A 25,152-nucleotide genomic window follows, 5' to 3' on the forward strand; every position below is an offset into this window, starting at 1 on the left:
CACGTCAATTTTCGTGAAATGAACCATTTTGTGTGGGACCTACAACAACCATTAATATCAATTCGAGGAGAAAACAGGAATAAAACTAGATTTTACCAACAACATACCCTATTTGGCTATCAAGAAAGGCGAAATGATGTTGTAAATCTGATCATAAATACAACTAAATTCAACATTTATAAAAGCAAACTTTCGAAACGACCACGACAATTCCAATATATCAAAAAGATATATAATGCATATCATATAGACAGATATATCTCATCCTTAACTTGTGATTACACCAAATTCAGGAAATACTGGTCAATATGTCATTGTCTATTTACCTGAACAATACATATCCTGTAAAAGCCACAACCATCAGCTACTGAACTGTCATACCCATTTTGATTAGATAGTCTGTGTATTGAACTATTGAACTATCTATTGGCTGTAAAACATGTACCGGTGAAAAGAAATAAAATTATAAAAAAAATTAATATCACATCATTTCCAACACACTCCGCCAAGCTTATACGCTACCATGACTGCCCCAACTGTGGTTGAATTAGTGTACCAAACAGATGACTCGAAGTTTAAAGACGGGTCACGTGAATCAATCACCATACTTTCTAATATAAGGTGAAAGCGCACATACAATATATTACTCGACAATGACAATAATACGAATGTATAAGCGAGAGATATCGGCACTGGGGATTTCAAAAAGGACATTATCGATTGGTTGATCTATACATATTACACCCATTCATTACGCTCTATGGTGCGGCCTATGTACATTGGCGGTAGTATCTCGGGGTCGAGTGGGAACAGAGGGAGGGGGGCGTAGGGATAGATTAGTTGGGAGAAAGAAACATGTCAACGGTAAACACGAAAAGGTATTAGTTTGACCCCTCCTGAGATCACTGACTACATGCGCACGTTAAAAAAACCGTATAATTTAATCGATATGTATGCACTTTGGGTGAGTGACTGAACTTGTCATGTGTGTAATACAATAATTCCATTCATGGCCAACACGTGGATTATATAATGCAAAAATGACAGATTGAAGGTAAATATGCATAGAGCGGCAGAAATATAAAAATAGATTTTACATATTGATCAATATAAACAGCTTAAGTTGTCAGTAAGTAAAACAGTTGTCTTCCCTCCTTTTAACTACTGAACAATATTCAGGAAGGAAAGGTTGAAGAAAGAAAGTGGTATGTTTTGGCCGACTGCCATCTACAGCCTTATCGACAGAATACCGCCCAGTCATCCGGTTCAGGCAGTGTATAACATGTTGGACGTGATATGTTGTGGCCAAGAAACACCGCTGTGGTCACTTATGGTGTAGACTGGAAAGAATGATATTGGGTCTTCCTTAAGGAGGAACTAGCACCGCCCTTCGTAGCCAGGTAGGTAATGTCACAGACACAGTTCAGGTATGTGACATATCTGGGTTCTAGATTGCCTGAAACAATTACCTCTGTAACACATTCATCCTTTGGTGAGAACCCTGTCAAAGCCCACGTAACTTGTACGAGTGGAATATGGTTGGTGTACCCCTCGGGGTTTACCACACTCGCTCCTTACTGTTGGAATCAGCACTGCAGCGTGCTCCATAAACATTCCAATGTAGACAGTAAGCTGGGTGACTGTTTGGTTTCACATATGGTTCTATTAAAACTACGAGCCTCAACATGTCTTTAGTCTATAAAAGGACACATTGTATATATTTAGGTGGCAGTCAATTTCTCTTTCTTTCCCCTAAGAAGGAAGACAGAATGTGGATCTGCAATTCGAGTTCGTTTTACACTTCGTTTTAATACTGGGGAAAATCTTTCACTACACAAGTCCTGCGGGAAATAATTCTTACACACCCTCAGTTGGGAAACAGGTTGAGTAGAAACTGTTCGTCACATCTAACTAGTGTGGAACGTCTTGACACTAAGACGTATAATTACACGAAGGATCATGTTCAAATGTTGGGACGAGACTTCGTTACAATCGTTATGTATTCGATTCGATTATGCACAATTGACAAGTATAGTTTTACTTAAAACAGATTGGTTAACTTTCCAACCAGTTGAAGTAGAAAGTTATGATACCTTCTATGAAAGTGGAATATTTAGTAGACGACTATGAGTCCTATTCAGTCGAGCCAGAGCGTGTCAGTTAGTTTCAGTGTTCAACACCTGAAAGGCACGTGTCGAATGTGTACTGCAGAATGGGGCACACAGCACATGTTACCGAGGGCGACAAGGTGTTATTGGAAAAGTCAGCTTGACCATTTCAGATATATTCATTGCCATTAGTAGCGCTGTAACCGTGACATCTGAACATGACATGCATATTCAGACAATTATTAGGATCATTGTTTAAAAGAATGCTTTAGAAACGAGATGAGATGAGATTAGGTGCAATAATACTTTATTATTCCGAGGGAAATTTTGGTTACTTCGTAAAACACGTAGAACACATCAAACCATAAAATCACAACATATCATATTCAACAAGCACTAAGATAATAAACAAATAATACGTAAGAGCACTAAAAGAGTGAAAGAGTAAGATATGACTTAATGTTATGATGAGATAAAAATGGCAGTGGCGTAAAATGGTTGATATGAAGGTAAGATGATAAATGAATGAATATGAAGATTAACGGTTGTCAATATAATGAATACCGGCAGATACAAAAGAATGACAGAAGCTGTTAGTTGTAGCTATCGGCATGCGCAGACGACGACCTGATGGAAGACATTCCAAATCGTAAAATAGAATGTGAGGGCTGTCATTTATATTTTTCCGCCCCTTTTTGACAATCTGATGCTCTTTAAGTAGGCCGACAGATGTTACTGAATCTGTGTCAATGGTTTTGCGTGCTGTGTTAACAATTTTGTAGAGTTTAGTTTTGTTTTGCACATACAGGTTACCAAACCAACAAAGTAGGTTAAAAGTTGAAATGATTTGTATAAATGTTTTGTGAAACAGTACCGGGTAGTCCCGTAAGTTATACCTTTGGGTCGAGGTAAAAACCTATGATGTTTGATGTTGCGACAACGATGTTGTTTTAAGGGTAACTTCCGTAACAAGTGGATTTTTTCTATCTTCTTGCAGTTCATCAGAATGACGTCAGTATTCCCCTTGGACTACGGTATCTTCAGGGCTGGCAAATATGACGTCAACGGCAACGCACATAACGAATTTGTTTGGCCAGTAAAACATAATAACGACAAAGATGGCAGCACTAGCGAGGACGGTAAGACGTCTAAGCCCTTCTTCTTCTGCAAGCTTGTGGCGCGATATCCCCTATGGTCCTTCTGTAAGTATAATGCTGACATGCACGAATCTCGATTTGCCGTTTATCTCCTCAGTGGAATCTGATATATATATATATATATATATATATATATATATATATGTATATATGTGTGTGTGTGTGTGTGTGTGTGTGTGATGATGAAATGTTTATCTGCGAATAAACCCTTATCTCCTTATTTTCTTGAACCTTGTGAGGTTTTCCGGATTCTTCTTCACTCTGTGTGAATCTCAATCTTTTCCTACCTCTATTAGCATCTTCATCTTCTTCACCCTGTTTGAATCTCAATCTTTTCCTACCTCTATTATCATCTTCATCTTCTTCACTCTGCGTGAATCTCAATCTTTTCCTACCTCTATTATCATCTTCATCTTCTTCACTCTGTGTGAATCTCAATCTGTTCCTACCTCTATTACCATCTTCATCTTCTTCACCCTGTTTGAATCTCAATCTTTTCCTACCTCTATTAGCATCTTCATCTTCTTCACTCTGCGTGAATCTCAATCTTTTCCTACCTCTATTAGCATCTTCATCTTCTTCACTCTGTTTGAATCTCAATCTTTTCCTACCTCTATTAGCATCTTCATCTTCTTCACTCTTCGTGAATCTCAATCTTTTCCTACCTCTATTACCATCTTCATCTTCTTCACCCTGTTTGAATCTCAATCTTTTCCTACCTCTATTATCATCTTCATCTTCTTCACTCTGCGTGAATCTCAATCTTTTCCTACCTCTATTAGCATCTTCATCTTCTTCACTCTGTGTGAATCTCAATCTTTTCCTACCTCTATTACCATCTTCATCTTCTTCACCCTGTTTGAATCTCAATCTTTTCCTACCTCTATTAGCATCTTCATCTTCTTCACTCTGTGTGAATCTCAATCTTTTCCTACCTCTATTAGCATCTTCATCTTCTTCTTCATCTGTGAATCTCAATCTTTTCCTACCTCTATTAGCATCTTCATCTTCTTCACTCTGTGTGAATCTCAATCTTTTCCTACTTCTATTACCATCTTCATCTTCTTCACCCTGTTTGAATCTCAATCTTTTCCTACCTCTATTAGCATCTTCATCTTCTTCACTCTGTGTGAATCTCAATCTTTTCCTACCTCTATTATCATCTTCATCTTCTTCACTCTGTTTGAATCTCAATCTTTTCCTACCTCTATTAGCATCTTCATCTTCTTCACTCTGTGTGAATCTCAATCTTTTCCTACCTCTATTATCATCTTCATCTTCTTCACTCTGTTTGAATCTCAATCTTTTCCTACCTCCATTAGCATCTTCATCTTCTTCACTCTGTGTGAATCTCAATCTTTTCCTACCTCTATTATCATCTTCATCTTCTTCACTCTGTGTGAATCTCAATCTTTTCCTACCTGTATTATCATCTTCATCTTCTTCACTCTGTGTGAATCTCAATCTTTTCCTACTTCTATTACCATCTTCATCTTCTTCACCCTGTTTGAATTTCAATCTTTTCCTACCTCTATTAGCATCTTCATCTTCTTCACTCTGTGTGAATCTCAATCTTTTCCTACCTCTATTATCATCTTCATCTTCTTCACTCTGTGTGAATCTCAATCTTTTCCTACCTCTATTAGCATCTTCTTCACCCTGTTTGAATCTCAATCTTTTCCTACCTCTATTAGCATCTTCATCTTCTTCACTCTTCGTGAATCTCAATCTTTTCCTACCTCTATTAGCATCTTCATCACCCTGTTTGAATCTCAATCTTTTCCTACCTCTATTATCATCTTCATCTTCTTCACTCTTCGTGAATCTCAATCTTTACCTACCTCTATTAGCATCTTCATCACCCTGTTTGAATCTCAATCTTTTCCTACCTCTATTATCATCTTCATCTTCTTCACTCTGCATAATTCTCAATCTTTTCCTACCTCTATTAGCATCTTCATCTTCTTCACTCTTCGTGAATCTCAATCTTTTCCTACCTCTATTAGCATCTTCATCACCCTGTTTGAATCTCAATCTTTTCCTACCTCTATTAGCATCTTCATCTTCATCACCCTGTTTGAATCTCAATCTTTTCCTACCTCTATTAGCATCTTCATCTTCTTCACTCTTCGTGAATCTCAATCTTTTCCTACCTCTATTAGCATCTTCATCACCCTGTTTGAATCTCAATCTTTTCCTACCTCTATTAGCATCTTCTTCACTCTGTTTGAATCTCAATCTTTTCCTACCTCTATTAGCATCTTCATCACCCTGTTTGAATCTCAATCTTTTCCTACCTCTATTAGCATCTTCTTCACTCTGTTTGAATCTCAATCTTTTCCTACCTCTATTAGCATCTTCATCTTCTTCACTCTGTGTGAATCTCAATCTTTTCCTACCTGTATTAGCATCTTGATCTTCATCACCCTGTGTGAATCTCAATCTTTTCCTACCTGTATTATCATCTTCATCTTCTTCACTCTGCATAATTCTCAATCTTTTCCTACCTCTATTAGCATCTTCATCTTCTTCACTCTTCGTGAATCTCAATCTTTTCCTACCTCTATTAGCATCTTCATCACCCTGTTTGAATCTCAATCTTTTCCTACCTCTATTAGCATCTTCATCTTCATCACCCTGTTTGAATCTCAATCTTTTCCTACCTCTATTAGCATCTTCATCTTCTTCACTCTTCGTGAATCTCAATCTTTTCCTACCTCTATTAGCATCTTCATCACCCTGTTTGAATCTCAATCTTTTCCTACCTCTATTAGCATCTTCTTCACTCCCTGTTTGAATCTCAATCTTTTCCTACCTCTATTAGCATCTTCATCACCCTGTTTGAATCTCAATCTTTTCCTACCTCTATTAGCATCTTCTTCACTCTGTTTGAATCTCAATCTTTTCCTACCTCTATTAGCATCTTCATCTTCTTCACTCTGTGTGAATCTCAATCTTTTCCTACCTGTATTACCATCTTGATCTTCATCACCCTGTGTGAATCTCAATCTTTTCCTACCTGTATTATCATCTTCATCTTCTTCACTCTGCATGAATCTCAATCTTTTCCTACCTCTATTAGCATCTTCATCTTCTTCACTCTTCGTGAATCTCAATCTTTTCCTACCTCTATTACCATCTTCATCTTCTTCACCCTGTTTGAATCTCAATCTTTTCCTACCTGTATTAGCATCTTGATCTTCATCACTCTTCGTGAATCTCAATCTTTCCCTACCTCTATTAGCATCTTCATCACCCTGTTTGAATCTCAATCTTTTCCTACCTCTATTAGCATCTTCATCTTCTTCACTCTGTGTGAATCTCAATCTTTTCCTACCTCTATTAGCATCTTCATCACCCTGTTTGAATCTCAATCTTTTCCTACCTCTATTAGCATCTTCTTCACTCTGTTTGAATCTCAATCTTTCCCTACCTCTATTAGCATCTTCATCTTCTTCACTCTGCGTGAATCTCAATCTTTTCCTACCTCTATTGGCATCTTCATCTTCTTCACTCTGCGTGAATCTCAATCTTTTCCTACCTCTATTAGCATCTTCATCTTCTTCACTCTGTGTGAATCTCAATCTTTTCCTACCTCTATTAGCATCTTCATCTTCTTCACTCTGCGTGAATCTCAATCTTTTCCTACCTCTATTATCATCTTCATCTTCATCACCCTGTGTGAATCTCAATCTTTTCCTACCTCTATTATCATCTTCATCTTCTTCACTCTGTGTGAATCTCAATCTTTTCCTACCTCTATTAGCATCTTCATCTTCTTCACTCTGCGTGAATCTCAATCTTTTCCTACCTCTATTATCATCTTCATCTTCATCACCCTGTGTGAATCTCAATCTTTTCCTTCCTCTATTAGCATCTTCATCTTCATCACCCTGTGTGAATCTCAATCTTTTCCTACCTCTATTAGCATCTTCATCTTCATCACCCTGTGTGAATCTCAATCTTGTCCTACCTCTATTATCATCTTCATCTTCTTCACTCTGTGTGAATTTCAATCTTTTCCTTCCTCTATTAGCATCTTCATCTTCTTCACTCTGTGTGAATTTCAATCTTTTCCTTCCTCTATTAGCATCTTCATCTTCTTCACTCTGCGTGAATCTCAATCTTTTCCTACCTCTATTAGCATCTTGATCTTCATCACTCTTCGTGAATCTCAATCTTTTCCTACCTGTATTAGCATCTTCATCACCCTGTTTGAATCTCAATCTTTTCCTACCTGTATTAGCAACCTTATCTTCATCTTCATCACCGCGTGTGCATTTCCATTTTCTTCTTACACATTTGGGAATCATCCTCATCACTGATATCATTGTTATCCTTATTTCAGTTTTGATGTTATGTGGACACCTACTCATGACAGTGACAACGGGGATTCTGGTAGCTTCTGGTTATGACCTCTTCCCTACGAACTTTGAAACCCTCCCTCTCCAGCTCCGTGACCAGCCATGGTTAAAGCGTGACCTCGCCTTCCGGTACAGAAACTCATACCGAGGCTGGGTCAGAAGGATACTCAGCCGGTCGTCCTCTTTCCCCAAATATCGATATCGACTAGGGGAAAGCGTGGAAATGATCTATGAAACAAGAGGTGGAAATATATTTGACAAAAATCATTTGGTAAAGATAAAAGAAATAGAGGATGGTATGCAGCAAGTTCGGGACTTTGACAGATATTGCCAAATGGAGAAGGTCGCGGGAACAGACAGCTGTTTGAAGCCGATCTCGGCTTTACGTTTCTTCGATGGAACCTATGCGGCTGTTGATCCTGTTTTTAGTGACCCTAATTTTGACAACATACCAGCTGTTCTATATCAGGCATCCATCAACAATGCAACGAAGAGCGCGTTTGAGTATACGTTAGCTCTCAGCCATGAGGTTACGCCGACGCTGGTGTCGGCGCAAGTGACCAGATCCTTGGTACTGCTTGGAATGCCCATACAAGGGAAAAGCGCCTCTGCCGCAAGGGAAGCTCTGAAGGAGTACCTCTCCGGCAGCATGAAACCGGCGCTTGAAGCCTACCGCCGCAGTACATCGCAGTTTGAGTTCTTATACTACAACTACAATATGATGATAGCGGATGTCAAGGACCAGGCAATTCTGGACCTGATGCTTGCGATTGGGAGCATGCTCTTCATCGGGGCATTCATGTGCTACCACACAAGGTCACTGTGGATCACCAGCTTCGCCATCTACAGTATCTTGTCCAGTTTCATGGGCACAAATCTAATCTACAGAATTGTACTTGATTATCGGTATTTTGGCTTCTTTCACGTCCTGGCTATTTTCATTATATTAGGAATTGGAGCTGATGATTTATTTGTGTTTTATGATGCGTGGAGGGCAACAGCGTTCAACACCTATCCATCTTTAGCCCACAGACTCTCTGATGCGTACAGGAAGTCCGCGCTCAGCATGCTGATAACTTCGCTAACGACGATGTTTGCCTTTATAGCAAGCGCTGTATCGCCCATTCTCGCCACCAAGTCGTTCGGTGTTTTTTCCGGGATATTAGTACTGGTAAACTACGTATCTGTCATCACGTTCTTCCCAACAGTGGTCGTGGTGTATCACACATATTTTGAGAAATACAGCTGTTGTTGTTGTACATTTGGGAAGGAGACTAATCAAGACGAACCACAATTTGGGAAGGAGACGAATCAAGACGAACCACAATTTGGGAAGGAGACTAATCAAGACGAACCACAATTTGGGAAGGAGACTAATCAAGACGAACCACAATTTGGGAAGGAGACTAATCAAGACGAACCACAATTTGGGAAGGAGACTAATCAAGACGAACCACAATTTGGGAAGGAGACTAATCAAGACGAACCACAATTTGGGAAGGAGACTAATCAAGACGAACCACAATTTGGGAAGGAGACTAATCAAGACGAACCACAATTTGGGAAGGAGACTAATCAAGACGAACCACAATTTGGGAAGGAGACTAATCAAGACGAACCACAATTTGGGAAGGAGACGAATCAAGACGAACCACAATTTGGGAAGAAAAAGAAGAAGCCTCTTTTGCTTAGGTATTTTCGGGATTACCATTTCAAGATTGTGACACACAAATTTGCAAAGTGGATCATTTTATCCATATTTCTGACTTTGGTTGGCTTTTTCGGTTACCAGACGTCTCTTATAAAGGCGGAAAATGAACAGGTAATGGCATAATATTGTTCATTTAGAATTGCATTGTTTCTTAATGTAAAAACTACGTATAATCATACCCACGAGGGTAATACCAAGGTTTATAGTAAAGATACTGCTGTTTTCAGTAAAGTTGTACTTCACCCTGTACAATATACTGCTGTTTTCAGTAAAGTAGTACTTTACCCTGTACGATACTGCTGTTTTCAGTATAGTTGTACTTCATCCTGTACGATACTGCTGTTTTCAGTAAAGTTGTACTTCATCCTGTACGATACTGCTGTTTTCAGTAAAGTTGTACTTCACCCTGTACGATACTGCTGTTTTCAGTAAAGTTGTACTTCACCCTGTAAGATGCTGCTGTTTTCAGTAAGGTTGTACTTCACCCTGTAAGATGCTGCTGTTTTCAGTAAAGTTGTACTTCACCCTGTAAGATGCTGCTGTTTTCAGTAAGGTTGTACTTCACCCTGTAAGATACTGCTGTTTTCAGTAAGGTTGTACTTCACCCTGTAAGATATTACTCATGACGATCCAGGTAAGAACTGGTCTTCTTGTCGTATGAGGTGATTAGCGGGATCGGGTGGTCAGGCTCACTGACTTGGTTGATACATGTCATCGTATCCCAATTGTGTAGATCGATGCTCGTGCTATTGATCACTGGATTGTCTGGTCCAGACTCGATTATTTCCAGACCGCTGGAATATTGCTGAGTGCAGCGTTAAACAACAACCAAAGCAAACAAAACCCTGTGAGATACTGCTGTTTTATGTGTAGTTATACTTCAACCTGTGAGATACTGCTGTTTTGAGTGTAGTTATACTTCAACCTGTGAGATACTGCTGTTTTGAGTGTAGTTATACTTCAACCTGTGAGATACTGCTGTTTTGAGTGTAGTTATACTTCAACCTGTGAGATACTGCTGTTTTCTGTATAGTTACAGCTTTACAAAAAGTCACATCACTATTCCAAAGCGATCGATAGAAACCTGTACTCCTTTGTGCCTAACGAAGTGGAGCGGTTTATCACCTTGTACTTGGTGTGGGGCTTGAAAGAAAGGGATCTGGGCGGATGCCACTTCTCCGCTGTGAAATGCGAGGGTACTCAAGTTTTTGATGATCAGTTTGATGCCAGTATTCCACAAGCTCAACTAGCTTTGAAGGTAATATTGTGTTTGCTAACACCTGGTATCATCACTATGAACCCATGGCTCCATACAGATAATTTCATCATCTCCTATCTACATGTATTTGAGATTTGTCATGAGGTAAGCGAGATCTATTTGAAGTTATCCATCATTTGTATGAAATCAGTATGGTTGGCCCGTATATGATACTTGACACCTTGACACAGCACATTCTATTGTTCTGACACTTGGGTATTATCGGATTTGAAAAAATTAAAATTGTCCATTTAACTGGTTGCAAGATTAACATTTGTTACATTTGACCACTGTTTAAAGGGTATTAGGTATTGACACTCTACCATTCAGAGTTTATTTAATATCTGTCTTTGTAAAAATTCATGTCTTATGCTTCACAATTCACAAAGGTAGAGTGAAAGTCTACGGTACACGTGTGGCATGATAATTGTGGACACCAAACCAATGTGCTGTATAAATATATGGGGGTCGAAGTGTTGAGATAAATTTGTATACTAAGTTGCAACTGATATGGGAGAAAACGTCTAATATATACTCCTCAAAAAAAATTAAGCAACAAGTATTTTCAGTGTAATATCTTTATCAATTTCGATAGCAATTTTTGGCGACTGGTTACTTAAAGGTAAATATTCAAAGAATACATAACCTTTAGTGACTGTCAAATTGATTCATCTGATAACATTGACAACATAGCCTGAACACAACCACCATCAGAAACAACATGCAAAATGTGTTGCATGAATGTGCTCCACTCTTTATGCACATGCACCCTGATCGGTGTAAACCTACCTGTAATCATTCATCTTGTACAACAAGCGGGTCCTAACTTCATTTTTATGGATGATAATGCCCGAGAAAGAGTTGTTAACGATGTTGTTTAGATCAACAACATCACACATATGGATTGGCCTCCAGGGTCACTTGATTTTAATCCCATTGAACATGCTTGGGACATTATTCGAAGTAGTGTTTACGGTCTCCATGTTCACCGCCAGACTCTGGATGACCTTGAGCAGGCGTTACAGAGAGAATGACAGAACATTTCACAACAGCAACTTTAAAGGCTCATTTGGTCAATGCAAAGACGTGTAGAAGCTTGCATTTGTGCTCATGCTGGTCATACGCGTTACTGAACACTGCTTCGCTGTCCAAAACTGACTTGAACCTTAATGTTAACATTTTGCTCCATCAATGCAGCACATTTTGCACGACTGTTTCGCGGGTACATGCTTTTGATGATTTGTAAGTCTATTATTGCTCAATACCATTTCAAAATTTCATTTTGTTAATCGTGTGTACATATGTTTCACCTTTCTATTGCATCATTCCATGATTTGCAATTTCAATAAATGAAAATGTAATGAGACTAAAAATTAGTGTTGCTTAACTTTTTGTGAGGAGTATATACTTACAAAAAGAAGCCTCCAATTAAGCCAGTCATTTGTTAACGCGGACAGAGGATTACCCGTCCGTATTAACAGTGTTGTACTGTTTGTATAATGGTTATAGAAATACGTATTTTGCCCAGGCTCTCTGTGATGAAATCTACAACTTTACGAAAGAAGATGTTGCTGCCTATAAAATCAGACGAGACACAGTCACAGGGGAGATGGAAGTGGCTTGCTTCACTCGAAACATGGAGGCATTCCTGCAGGTGTGTGGGGTAACTTAGAACCTCGGGTGTATCGCGATATGGCAACACAGCAGGCCAAGAGTGCCCGAACTGCATACGTACATTGTACACGTTTACCTAGAGTATGGACATGGTAAGGACAAATCAGATATCCCTATCAGGGTGCATCTTGGAACCTAATGGACGACAATCGGACCCTGGCATCATTTAGGGACATACCCATGTCCCAATCACACCTTACCTATACGTGGAGCATCCCTGTGGCAGGAAAGGATGCCTATATCCGCAGATCGTGGGCCACCGTACCATGATGGAACGGATCGATGCTCATGCTTTTTGATATTGGTGTATGTGGACTTCAATCGACTATTGAAGGCCTCGGTAACATACATTGTAGGAATACTGCGGTTGTATCGAAACAAATGTTTTGTTTGAAACTCTTTTTCTTTGGTCTCAATAAACAATCTCTCCCTCCCCCTACCTTTTTAGTTCACCTACCTGCATGCTCCATGCCTTTAACAACATCTATTTCCCCGCTGACCTTCTCACTTACTTATTGACCTCTTTAACAGTATGTTGATTAACATCAACTCTATTGTTTATTACTTTACATCCAATCACATTCACTCTCTTGCACTTCGCTATTTTAGACTGACGTGGATGCTGGCAGTTTGACGCTTGACCTGCCTTGGAACTGGTCTCGAACATCGGCCTTCATGTCGGCAAAACCAACAAACTACAGTATGACTACCTTCAACAGCTCGTTTGATCGATATTTGGATGTGAGTACAACACTAGATTCAACAAAATTAGAGATAATTATATTGATGTATTGACTGCATTCCATAACTTTCTCGCCATGTCAGACCTTTTTCATTCCATTAGTGTTCCTCTTTTAGGAGGGGTAGATATAGATCCCTTAACCCATAGTTATCTTTAGCGATCAAAACAGATCTGTCTCTGTGACGTGTCTCTGTGTGTGGTACTGCGATCCTTGTCCTTCCTTGCATTGCAGGGGATTGTAGCAACTGGAATATGACCACCGCGTCAAACAACATCCATCAGTCCCCATTACCTTCCAGTTAATATTACCAGACAGGAACTGAACAGATGTTTATATATTTCACTCTACGAGAGGTATAAGATACTTTTTGCCAAGCATATATAAAACTGAAATATTGTCTTAAGTTTCAAATATTTAACTTCACAACGCATAACAATTAAATATACTTGTTCCATTTCTTCTGAAAGTCAGTCGTCCCTGCTTTGCGGAAGATCAACTCCAGACCTGTCAAGATGCCCTCCTCAGTAGCAACCGAAGTTTGGACATTGCAAAACATAATTCAAATGTATTTTTAGTTCTAATTTGAGAAAAGATGATTGTCAGTTACGAAAGCTAAATGATGCCTCTTTGGTAGAATAAATATACGAGAAAAAAAATCGAAATTTCGGACCCAACAAACAATTGAAATAATGAGTCATTTCGGTTTTTAAATTCCCATACAAGACCCATATCCCTATACAAGACCCATATTTCCACACAAGATCCATATTCTTATACAGGAGTCATCCTTTCAATATGTATCATTCATGGGTGTTCCCCATGAAAAATAAACAATGCCTATTGTGCCTTTACTGTCCCGAATGAGCGCAGTGTAATTGTAACCACTTGCCCATACATATTGTGTGTTCATTGCAGCGTGTCCTCTGTGATCACAAAGGAGGAAGCGGAAAAAAATGATATTCATGGGGTAAAGGGGATTTATTCCTTTTTCTGATAGTTTTTCACTATCATATAATATCTGCCTACCATGTACTTTTACGTTCAAATACTTCGCATGCACACGCAGTTAAGTTCACGTGCAAATGGGAATCATGCAAGGTGGGCTATTTACACATGGAGAACTTAACTTTCTTAGCGGGTCTTCAAACTTGAGGTATCCGACTTGTTTCCATTCAATGGACTCTTGTTTCCTGTCGGGAATCATAGTGATGTACACAGATTTCGTTATCTGCCACTAAGTTCAAATTGTTGCTTTTATTTCTAGTAAACAGGACATTAGGGTTGCCCAGCGTAGCCTTAGTTGTCACAGGATTGTCTGGTCGAGACCACTGTCACACTGCAATCAATCAATCGTTTGGTATTTTTCAGATACCACTGACGTATTGGCTCTTCGATGGCTTCAGAATGAGACTCACTGATGACTATGTGAAGTATAATTCTCTCTTCGGCGAGGTCAAGGACACATTCAGTCAGAAGACCACACCAGGTACGTGTGAAGCTTCAGTCGATAATTGATGTTGGTCATTGTACAGGTCATATTGTAAAACACAACACATATGTGACCTTAGGATGTGACCAATGTCGAAGTATAATGACAAATGTCTTTGTATTCCCATGGCAACTGATAAATTAACAGATGGGCAAATCTTTCAGAAATCTGAGTTCATCTGAGTGCAAACTAGACATTCTTCATGGCAACACATATCTACTAATTATACTTAATGGTGTGGTAACCTAACGTGGGCGGAAACATTTATAAACGTGAAGGGAAGGTAGAGTGACTGATTGCCAATCTTCCTGTTTTGGGCTTATTTCGAACACTAATTCCTGATTGCAGTAAATGTGAATTGCAGTCAGCCGTTCCACTGCAGGAAATGTGTATTGCAGTCAGCTGTTCCACTGCAGTAAATGTGTATTGTAGTCAGCTGTTCCACTGCAGTAAATGTGTATTGGAGTCAGCTGTTCCACTGCAGTAAATGTGTATTGCAGTCAGCTGTTCCACTGCAGGAAATGTGTATTTTAGTCAGCGGTTCCACTGCAGTAAATGTTCGTTGTAGTCAGCAGTTCCACTTCAGTAAATGTGTATTGTAGTCAGCGTTTCCACTGCAGTAAATGTGTATTGGAGTCAGCGGTTCCACTGCAGTAAATGTGTATTGTAGTCAGCGTTTCCACTGCAGTAAATGTGTATTGTAGTCAGCGGTTCCACTGCAGTAAATGTGTATTTTCGAGTCAGCTGTTCCACTGCAGTGAATGTGTATTGGAGTCAGCTGTTCCACTGCAGTAAATGTGTATTGCAGTCAGCTGTTCCACTGCAGTGAATGTGTATTGCAGTTAGCAGTGTGGGCAACCGGATCAAGTTCTTGGCCGTCCAGATCAACACGACACTGATTGGCCAGTCTCTCAGTTACACAGACGGACTTCCGGTTGTGAAGCGGTGGGAGGACTTCATGACACGACAGGTATACACAAGCTGTATCTGATGATCATACATGTACAGTCCGTTTGAGTCAGAAACGGACCGATGAATTGCAAATTTTATCATTGTACAAAATTGCCACATAAATATAAATAGTACACATGTTTATCATTTACTAATACCCAACAGCTTTCTTATATTTGAAAAATTTCCGGACTCCACCTAAAAAGTTCTTTAAGAAACTATCATTAAAATTTTGACACAGTTCACTATTTGTTACGAGGGAGGAGTGCAGAGAAAGGGACAGCCAGGTGTTAGAGATTCATTAGCCTGTGCTGTGCCGTCCGTCTCCATCCTTTCTCGCACACCTGGCTGTCCCTTTCTCTGCACTCCTCCCTCGTAACAAATAGTGAACTGTGTCAAAATTTTAATGATAGTTTCTTAAAGAACTCAAACGGACTGTAGATACAAGGGTAGTGCATCCTGGACATCTGTTAAAGAGTGTGTTCCTGTTAAAATTTGATTTGACAAAATGCTAGTTTTAAGAAATCACACGTTTTAATTTATATACATAAATAATAAACATACTATCAGCCCTAGGGTTGCAGATGGTTGTTTGCTGTGGCGTTAAAGGTTTGGGAGGGGCAGCTAATAGACAGGAAGGAACACGCTCTTCCATCTTTTCCTGTCTGATAAATATAGGGCATGGACCGATGCTCATGCTGTTGAGCGCTAGATTGTCTGGCCCAGACTATTTATTTACAAATCCGCCGCCATATTTCTGGAATGTTGTTGGGTGCGTCGTTAAACAAAAAAAACCAACAAAAAACAAACAAACATAAAGAACGCATTTGACAATGGGAGAAAATAGGTTATTCTCTAATGGGAAAGACAGCTATCGCAAAAATGGAAAATAATGAAATATGTATTGATAGAGATATAATCACGCTAGCTTGTCAATTTGAATATCTAAGGTATAATATATTACTCATCCGTAGAGAGGTGACTTGAATATCATTGTGCTAAACGACCTGTTCCTGTTTCACCAGCTGAGCAAGATGCCTGCGAGTCTACAGGGAGGTTTCCAGACAACCAGGGTATTTTGGCACTGGCTCTACGTGCAGAAGGTACGCTTTACATGAGTGTCTATGAAATAATCAGATTTATTATATATGTTTGTTCTCAGAACAATACCGGACATCTATACTCTGTGAAGACAGATTGAATATCACCACTAGAAGCAAATAATACAATTGATGCGGTCGCAGATTTCCAAAGTGGAAATACCTCTGTACGTTTAGAGTTGATGGAACGGAATCGGATGTCTTCAGTCTCTGACCAAGTCTCTGACCAATCATCAATCGCTGGTCATGCTTTCGACCACTGGTTTGTTTAGACACGACAAAATACATCACGAAAGTGACTGACTGAAAATGCACTCACAGTATAAGAAAGGTTTGATAGAAATAAACAGATAGATTTTTCTAATTGTATATTGTAGGCGCTTGCTGACAACGCTGTGCTGGGCATCGCCATCGGGCTCAGCATGGCGTTCCCTATACTGACACTGGCCACCCAAAACATCATTCTTGGTTTCCTAGCAACTGTGTCAATTGGATGTGTCACTGTCTGTGTCATAGGTGTGGTGCCTCTTGCCGGATGGAAACTCGGGGTACATAAATTGAATAACGTATAAAAGTGTATAATTGTAAAACAAACATGGCTTAAACTGGCAAACGGTTGTCGTACGTGAACTTCCTCATGCAATGAACCCATGTAAATTCTCGTACCTTTTCAACACCAAAAACTGATGAATGAAAGCGTTACATAACACATGTTTGTATTTTACAGGTTCTGGTGTCGCTCAACATGTGTCTTGTTGTTGGACTAGCTGTGGACTATATTGTACACTTTGCAGAAGGATACCACCTATCGAAGAGTAAAGACCGGAAGTCACGTGTCCGCGACACTCTCGAATTCATGGGAGTACCCGTATTTTCGGGAGCATGCACTACTCTCGGAGCTTCCTTCTTTATGTTGTTTTCAGAAATCCAGTTTTTCTTTCAGTTTGGTATATTTATGTTTTGTACGATCGGATTTTCTCTTTTGTTTTCATTGGGATTTTTCATCACCCTCCTCGGTGTTGTAGGTCCGACCGGTGATCAAGGGGACATTGTTGTCTTCTTCAAACGATTCTGTTGTAAAGAACAACTCCCAGACCCTCAAGCTGGAGGTAACAAGAAGGAATCAACATAATAAGGTTTATGCTGTGGTGTGTGGTCGTGTACGTAGAGCTCAGGTGACAAATCAGTTGAAGTTAAGCTACGTTGGACGCGGAGAGTCCTTGGATGGGTGACCCTGCCCGGCAGCTTGACTCCTGAAACTTTCCAGGACTTCAGTCCTCCCCCACAACGAAGCACGTGTGGTCTCACCTTAGGCAAGTGAGTTTCTTCAAACTTGCCTCTGTTCAACCAGCAGAAGATGGTACCCGGCGGGATAAGCCATGTGACTATTTACCTTCTAGCGCCTCACATACATGCAGCTTGGGTTATCCGGGGTCATAATAATCAGATTGGAAAAGGCGCATTATATATTCACAATTATGGATATATACTGAACATCATTGAAAACGCACCAGTTTAAATCGTCCATATTTTCATCAAGATGGATTTCAGCATGACAATGATCAATGAATATAACTAACACGAAGTAGAAGGGCATGTCCAGTTGAAACAATGCTTTAGAAACAAATTCCTGTCCACAGTATGACTCTTAATTCCAAAATGCATCAACATGCAGCCACGCCATGAAAAAAGCGCGAATTTCATTCTGAAATCATACTGAATCTACATTAAAAGCAGGTGTATGAGAACCGATTATCATTGCTTCACTAACGATTGTGAAACGAGGACAGAGATGCCGAGGTTAACACCTCACGAAAGAGAACGTGCACTAGGCATGACTCAGGTTGGCACCAGCAGCAGGGATATTGCTCGACAACTTGGACTTGGCCAATCCACCATCTTTAGGCTTCATCGACGACATCAGTAGACAGGCAGCACCCGTGACCTTCAATGACCTTCACAACGTGTTACGACGCTCCATCAGCATCGCCATATGGACCTTGTCCATATCAGTGATTTAACACTGCCGACTGCCAGGACTACTGCACTAGTTCAAGGTTGACGTGGGGGTCATCAGCGCTGACTCCATGCGACGCCGTCTACACGCTAGAGGGCTCCATGCTCGACGTCCTTACGTTGGACCAATTCTGACTGACAGACACCGTAATGAGCGTATACAATGGGCTAGCAGGCATTTTCAGTGAAGGTTACAACAATGGCATGGTGTGGTAGTCACTGACGAGTCACGTCTTCATCTACGTAATGCTGACGGCCGATTACGTGTTTGTCGTAGACGTGGTGAACGTTATGCTGATGAGTGGGTGTTTCAGACAGTCCTTTGGGTGGTGGGAGTGTCATGGTCTGGGGTGGAATAGATTACAATCACAGGACTGCCTTCGTGTCTGTCAAGGGAGAGTTAATGCCCTTTATTACCTTGAGCAGATTCTTCAGAATCACATCGTATCTGTCTTCAATCACCACCAAGATGTCCATACTTTTCAACAGGACAACGCATGGGCACACACAACAAGACTTTCCATGCAGTATCTGGCCCAGCAACACATCCAGGTTATTCATTGGCCAGCACAGTCGCCAGATGTATCCCCCATGGAGCACTTGTGGGACGAAATTGGTCAAAGTCTTTTGCGGCGACAACAGATGCGAAACATCCGGGAACTTGAGGCTGCACTACTGCAGAAGTGGAATGCCATCCTCAAAAATCTATTCGGACGCTTAATGACTCAATGAGGAGACGTTAAACTGCATGTGTCAATGCAAATGGCGGTCACACGCAGTATTGACTTTTCGATTTGACCCCACGTGTGTTTGATCCTTTCTGACTGTGGAACATTTCAATGTATGAGCGTCTTTTCTGTGTTGTTTTTTCAGTCGTCCATCTGTTATTATCCTCTACAAAAATAGCAATTCCTTACACGTGCTTTTTATAATCTGAACTTTTATAAGTGGTGCGTTTTCAATGCTGTTCAGTATATTATATCCAACAACTATACGTTTCGATATGTATAGATCCGTATACTGTCAAGCAAGAATGTATAGTGAATTATATTCTCAGTAACATCGTCAATATTGCTAAACAACTCCTGAACGTGTAATACTGTATGAATTATTGGTACAGGTGCTTGGTATCACGTCTTGTGTGTGTGTGCGTGTGTGCACCCCCTTTCCCTCTTGTAATGAAAATTTATTAAATGACCATTGAAACACTCGTGAGTATGAAGTGTGCACCCCCCCCACCCCTTTCTCAAAAAGCTGTATCCGCCCCTGTTGAGGAGGCCCCGTATTTGCTTTAATAGCAACAAAATAATTCATATTACCTTAAAGATGGATACACATGTACATGTACACTGATTTCAGATATGCATATACTACGATCAAAGACGAGCATATCTGAAATCAATGTACAGTGCAGCCGAAGAGTCAAAATAATCATACAAACATAATTACATGAATATGTTACGATATTTTCCCCAGTGAGTATACATACGATCGCTGCTCGAGCACGTATATATAATTAATATGCATATAAATATTTTTGATACTTTTCTTACTGTACAGTTTGATACGTCTTTATATTGTATACTTCACTGTTATGTGCCAAATGTGTATTAAGCTGTCTTTATATGCTTGATCGCCAACGACTGTGTATGTTTGTTTCGTTCAGTTGTTAAACTATCTGCCTTTTTTCCCTTGGGAGACTTTGCGAGGGTCCATGCCCCCATGTTATGTTATGTACAATGCATGCCACAGAAACTGTTGCCGAACGATCTACCGGACCTTCATTTTAAATTGACAGACTTTAAGAGGGACTATTCCCCCACGATCACGGACCCTTTGAAGTCCGTTTGATACCCCGTTGACGCCCGTTTAATACCCCGTTGACACCCAACACCACTCAAACGTCTGCACATTTAAGTAACTTCTGGTACAGTAAAATCCGTGTGGGTGTATCACAAATGTAACACTATTTTGAATTGTGACCCCTTTTAGGTTTGTCTCCCGACTAAAAATTCGTACCAATCACTCCTTTCTGTATATTTTTAGTTCAAAGGCGTACTCGGCAACATTCCAGTTACAAGTACATATATATATAATGGAGTCTGGACCAGGATGTCCAGCGATTGATTTTGTGTATAATATAATACCTATCAACCAAGTCATACGTTACACCCATTTCCCCAAACCGGACCAGTGAGCTGATTGCTGGAAAAGTAATCTATCCCTGTTCCCGCACGGGACTGTAGAATTATCTATCCCGGGCTGTAGAATTATTTAACTGAGAGCCCATGAATATACAAAGCCAGACAGATTTACCATATATTGTTTCAGTTAAATGTTGACATGTTTTGTTCACACTGAGAGGCAAAGGTGTTTGACATGCCCAAGTACTGTATTGTATTCTCAACGATTGTCAAAAGCAGACGACAATGGGTATCTGTTACATCAAGAAACCCAGACATTCTGACCAGGAAACCCTTGTTACGGGGAATCCTCCCAGGGTGAACTCTCACCGGGTACAGGAAACATCTTCTGGCACTGAATTCACCTTCTCCCATGGATCCTGACGGGATAGGTCTTACAACCCATGAACTGTAGTACTGTCAACCACGGAGATACCACAGCAGGCGGCTGACTTTGTGTGCTGGTGATTAGATGCCTGACTCTGAGGGGTGGGTTCGAATCCTGGATGGGACTCAACCCAGTAAAAGTACTAGAATCTGTATTTACCTGAGAAAGTGTAATCCCAAATATAACATATGTTACTTTATACAGTAAATACTACTGATATTATATGTATTTCTTTTATTTAATTGAACATCTACTTCTTCATTACAGTAAATACCTTCTCGCAAATGGATGGACACTTTCAAGAACGTTCATTTAAACAGCCATTCTCTTCCCACAGAGGTTACTTTTGTCATATCTTCCTACGAACCTGTTCTAATACGGCCATATTTCCCGGTTCTCGTAAAATCCCCTAGCGGCAAAAAGATCGCAACACGAATTATCTCCCTTCTTTCTATCCAATCAGAACACGTGTTACATCGACTTAGATTCAACTTGACTAACACAAGCAAATGTGGGGCCACAAATATCCCCCCATCTGCCGGGGAATTGTGTTGATATTACACACAAGACGTTTAATGGCTAGCTTGTCCGTTGTCAACGAGGGCGATGGAGACGCCACTGATCCGCCATAACATGACTGAGTTCTGTCTAGAAGAAACGTTTGCGCATCGCGCAGGGGAAGAGGTTTAGTTTTCTCGAAGCATACGGAAATTACCGAGGCCTTGCGAATAATCACTTTTGAAACAACGTCGCTGATTGCACAACTAAATCTGATTGTCTTGAACGCTCACACCAAGAAAGGGCCGTATTAGAACAGAGGTTACGTAGGAAGATATGACAGGAGTAACCTCTGTGGGAAGAGAATGTTAAACAGCAAGCCATAGAAAATATTTTCAGAAATAAATATGCAACACTTAAGAAGACTGAAAATATAAATTAGTCGGTGAACTAAATACAAACACAACACTCCCATGAATAAAGTATCCATTCCACAAGTTCACACAGCAGTAGCAAAGTATTAAAAAAATGTAAAAGGTTCAAAAAAAAGTTTTATGTAAATCAAATGCAACACCAAATGCCCGTGAAAAACACATCTGTAAATGTACTCCCATCCAAACGTATACACAATCCTGGAACAAGATGAAGGATGAAGTTTGGTGTGGGGGCATCACTGACAAATAGAGCTGCTTATCTCTGACTTATTCATGCATATTTAACATATGTTGACCACTTTCTAAAGAGCATTGTGTATTCATAATTTCGGCAATGGGAGCCGTGCCAAATTACACTTGACAGTAGGGTAAACAACTGCACTACCAGTTGTCCAAATCGCGATGAGTTGCCTGACTGAGAGTGAGTTCGATTTGCGGATGGGACTCAACCTAACAAAAGTTCTAGGATCCTAGGATCTGTAGGCTACTTAGAGTAAATGAGTGTAATTCTAAATATAACATTTGTTGCATCTGGCCATATTTAAATGGCATTGTGTATTCACAACAGACCTTTTGCCACATATTCCACTAACATTTCCATTGCTTTTGTGAATATCCTGTTACTGTTAAGTATCTGTTGTGAAATTGTAGAAAAGAAGACATCGAAAATAACATGGTCTCTCATTAGACATCATTCTTGCATACACTGGGCAGGGTAAAAATGAGGTTTGGAATAGTCCACTATTCAACAGGTAGGCTTATGTTACCCTTGTCTGTTTTAGTAGTCATAATGGGAACGAACCACATAGTGTTAGATCACTTTTTCAAGAAAGCCCAATGTGACAGTGGTTGTAAACATTTTCCAGCTGAGTAGGTTAGAGCAATGAATCTGTGCGCCTGCCCCCACCATCCCCTCTGAAGTACTATAATCTGTACTTCACTGAGAAAGAGTAATAAAAAAATTAACATATGGTCGATTCCAACAAAAAGTGTACACATGTTTGGGCCCATAACATTTTAGCATTACTACCTTCATTTAGTTCAGGGTGCCCATCACATCGGCACAAGTGAGACGATTCGGGCCATACGTAACATGACTATTTTTAATTAAAAATTAGGCTTAAGGGAGACAAAAACAGGCCATATTTATTCATTTTGACTTTCATTTTACAAATGTTTTGTTGAAAACATGTTGTGTGTTAAATACTTTTAAACTGGATGAACAGAAGTTTATTAATCTGATGGCCAAATATTTCATGAATAAATCCCCTGAAATGATTTTGTCTAGGGCTTAATTCGTAATTTTGGTAATTTGTTTTCAAGTGGTATTTTTGGGCGTTACCTACGAATACAGTTTTCAATGACTCTGTCAATTTTTTGTAAATGCAACACAAGGTTATGTTTTGTATTACTTTTTACAGCATTAATATGTAAAGTACTCGAATGCAATGGCGTTACATAATATTTCTTACAGGTAATAATCTGAAAAAATGTTAGAAACTCAAAGACTGATTTGGTAAAACAAAATCATGTAACCTACAAATACCATTAAATATGTTGCTGTTTCCACAGATCAACACATTCGTGAATGATATCCTAAGCTCAAGTGCAAAGGGCCACAGTATATACGTGTGCTACATCTGAACATTTTCTGTGCTGTTTTTACGAAGATATCACACAAAATAACCTGTACTCGAAAGTAAATTTTAACTCCCAAATATTACCTACAAGTACCAACAACTGATCACATTCAAATAGATTGGTGGAATGACAACACGTGACATGTGTTCCATTTGGAAGTCATCACAGATGAGACCAGACAACATATTAGTGATTAGTAAGTGTATTTTACATTTTCTGCAAGATTGTTATATAAATAAACCCATGTCACAATAACATAGAATGCATATGACACCTGTTACAACTAACCAAGTTTAATTTTAGTGAGGTTTTAAGTCTTATTATCGTAAAAAAGGCCTCAGACTGCAAGTGGAATTGACATGGGGGCTCAAATTGGTAAGACATGGTGTCCCACTGGGATTTGTGGCTCACGGCATTTGTAGATAACATGTATTCGTTGTTAACAAAATGAAATAGAGAACTCAATACGCTGCTATTACATAATTTATACTGAAGACAATTATTGCAGATCATAAAACTGATTAGGTACGCAGTACTGCCTATTAATAGATTGAAATGGTTCCTTGGAATTCCAAATGGCTACATAACTGAGCGTTCAATAAGATTGTTCTACTCAGGGATGCACCGGAGTTCGTGTTTTAGACTTTATTATAGTGATATAAAATAACTTCTTTTTGATTGAAATGTCAGAAAACAAGTTGATCTTGGTGAAAAAAATCAAAGTTTGCATGATATCACGGGATAAACGGTAGATTCGTAGGTAACATGTGTATTCGTTGGAAACATTCCGAATTTGTTGGTAACATCAGTCAGTGTGTTGGAGTTGTATGTCTTATTCAGGGCTGTCCCCGATGCACTTGCCAACATAGGAGAATTGAGACTGTAGTAGAAGTAAGTTGCATGGGTTTAGTAATTAGATTTGTCAAAGGTATGTCTTATTCGTAGGTGACACGTTTTTGTAGTTAAAACTTTCTGTAAATGTCTATCTAATAGCAATTGTCATTGCAAAATATGGGTAATTAAAGCAGATGTATAGTTCAGTAAGACGTATCATGTATTGATTGTTTTAGTGACATGTGTATCTGTACATAGTTTTATATAGTATATGGTAATAGTTCCAGCGTTTTGAACATTTGTGATGTGCTTCCTTTGAATACAAATGTCAGTTGAAACATTTGGTAAATAAAATAAGAGGTTATAAAACATGAAAGAAACTGTGATATGGTTTCAGGGTTTCTATAGCCTTTAACATATTGTGCATGCAGAACAACAGTGAATTTGGATGTTAGGCAACACACAATCCATCTAATCACAGGATATACAAGGTATGATGTTGGTATTTGTAGGTAATTTAGAAAATGAGCCTTCAACTTCACTGATCCACCAACTTGTCACTTTTAGAGATTAGTGATGGCAACTGATTTTCATAAGAGGCAA

General features: G+C 39.5%; 1 protein-coding gene across 1 annotated transcript; it reads left to right on the plus strand.

Annotated features, from left to right (window-relative positions):
* The first annotated feature begins 1,202 nt into the window (after positions 1-1,202).
* LOC124285198 (protein dispatched homolog 1-like) lies at positions 1,203-18,054 on the plus strand. The gene is made up of 11 exons (XM_046721385.1): positions 1,203-1,400; positions 3,106-3,310; positions 7,614-9,451; positions 10,374-10,598; positions 12,127-12,252; positions 12,882-13,013; positions 14,384-14,501; positions 15,347-15,474; positions 16,481-16,558; positions 16,933-17,103; positions 17,283-18,054. Exons 2-11 carry the CDS (start codon positions 3,115-3,117, stop codon positions 17,685-17,687), a joined length of 3,417 nt encoding a protein of 1,138 aa, XP_046577341.1. The 5' UTR covers positions 1,203-1,400; positions 3,106-3,114; the 3' UTR covers positions 17,688-18,054.
* The last annotated feature ends 7,098 nt before the right edge of the window (positions 18,055-25,152 follow it).

The sequence above is a fragment of the Haliotis rubra genome, unplaced genomic scaffold (genome assembly GCF_003918875.1).
Source record: "Haliotis rubra isolate DU_JTF1 unplaced genomic scaffold, ASM391887v1 Scf354, whole genome shotgun sequence".
NCBI lineage: Eukaryota > Metazoa > Mollusca > Gastropoda > Lepetellida > Haliotidae > Haliotis > Haliotis rubra.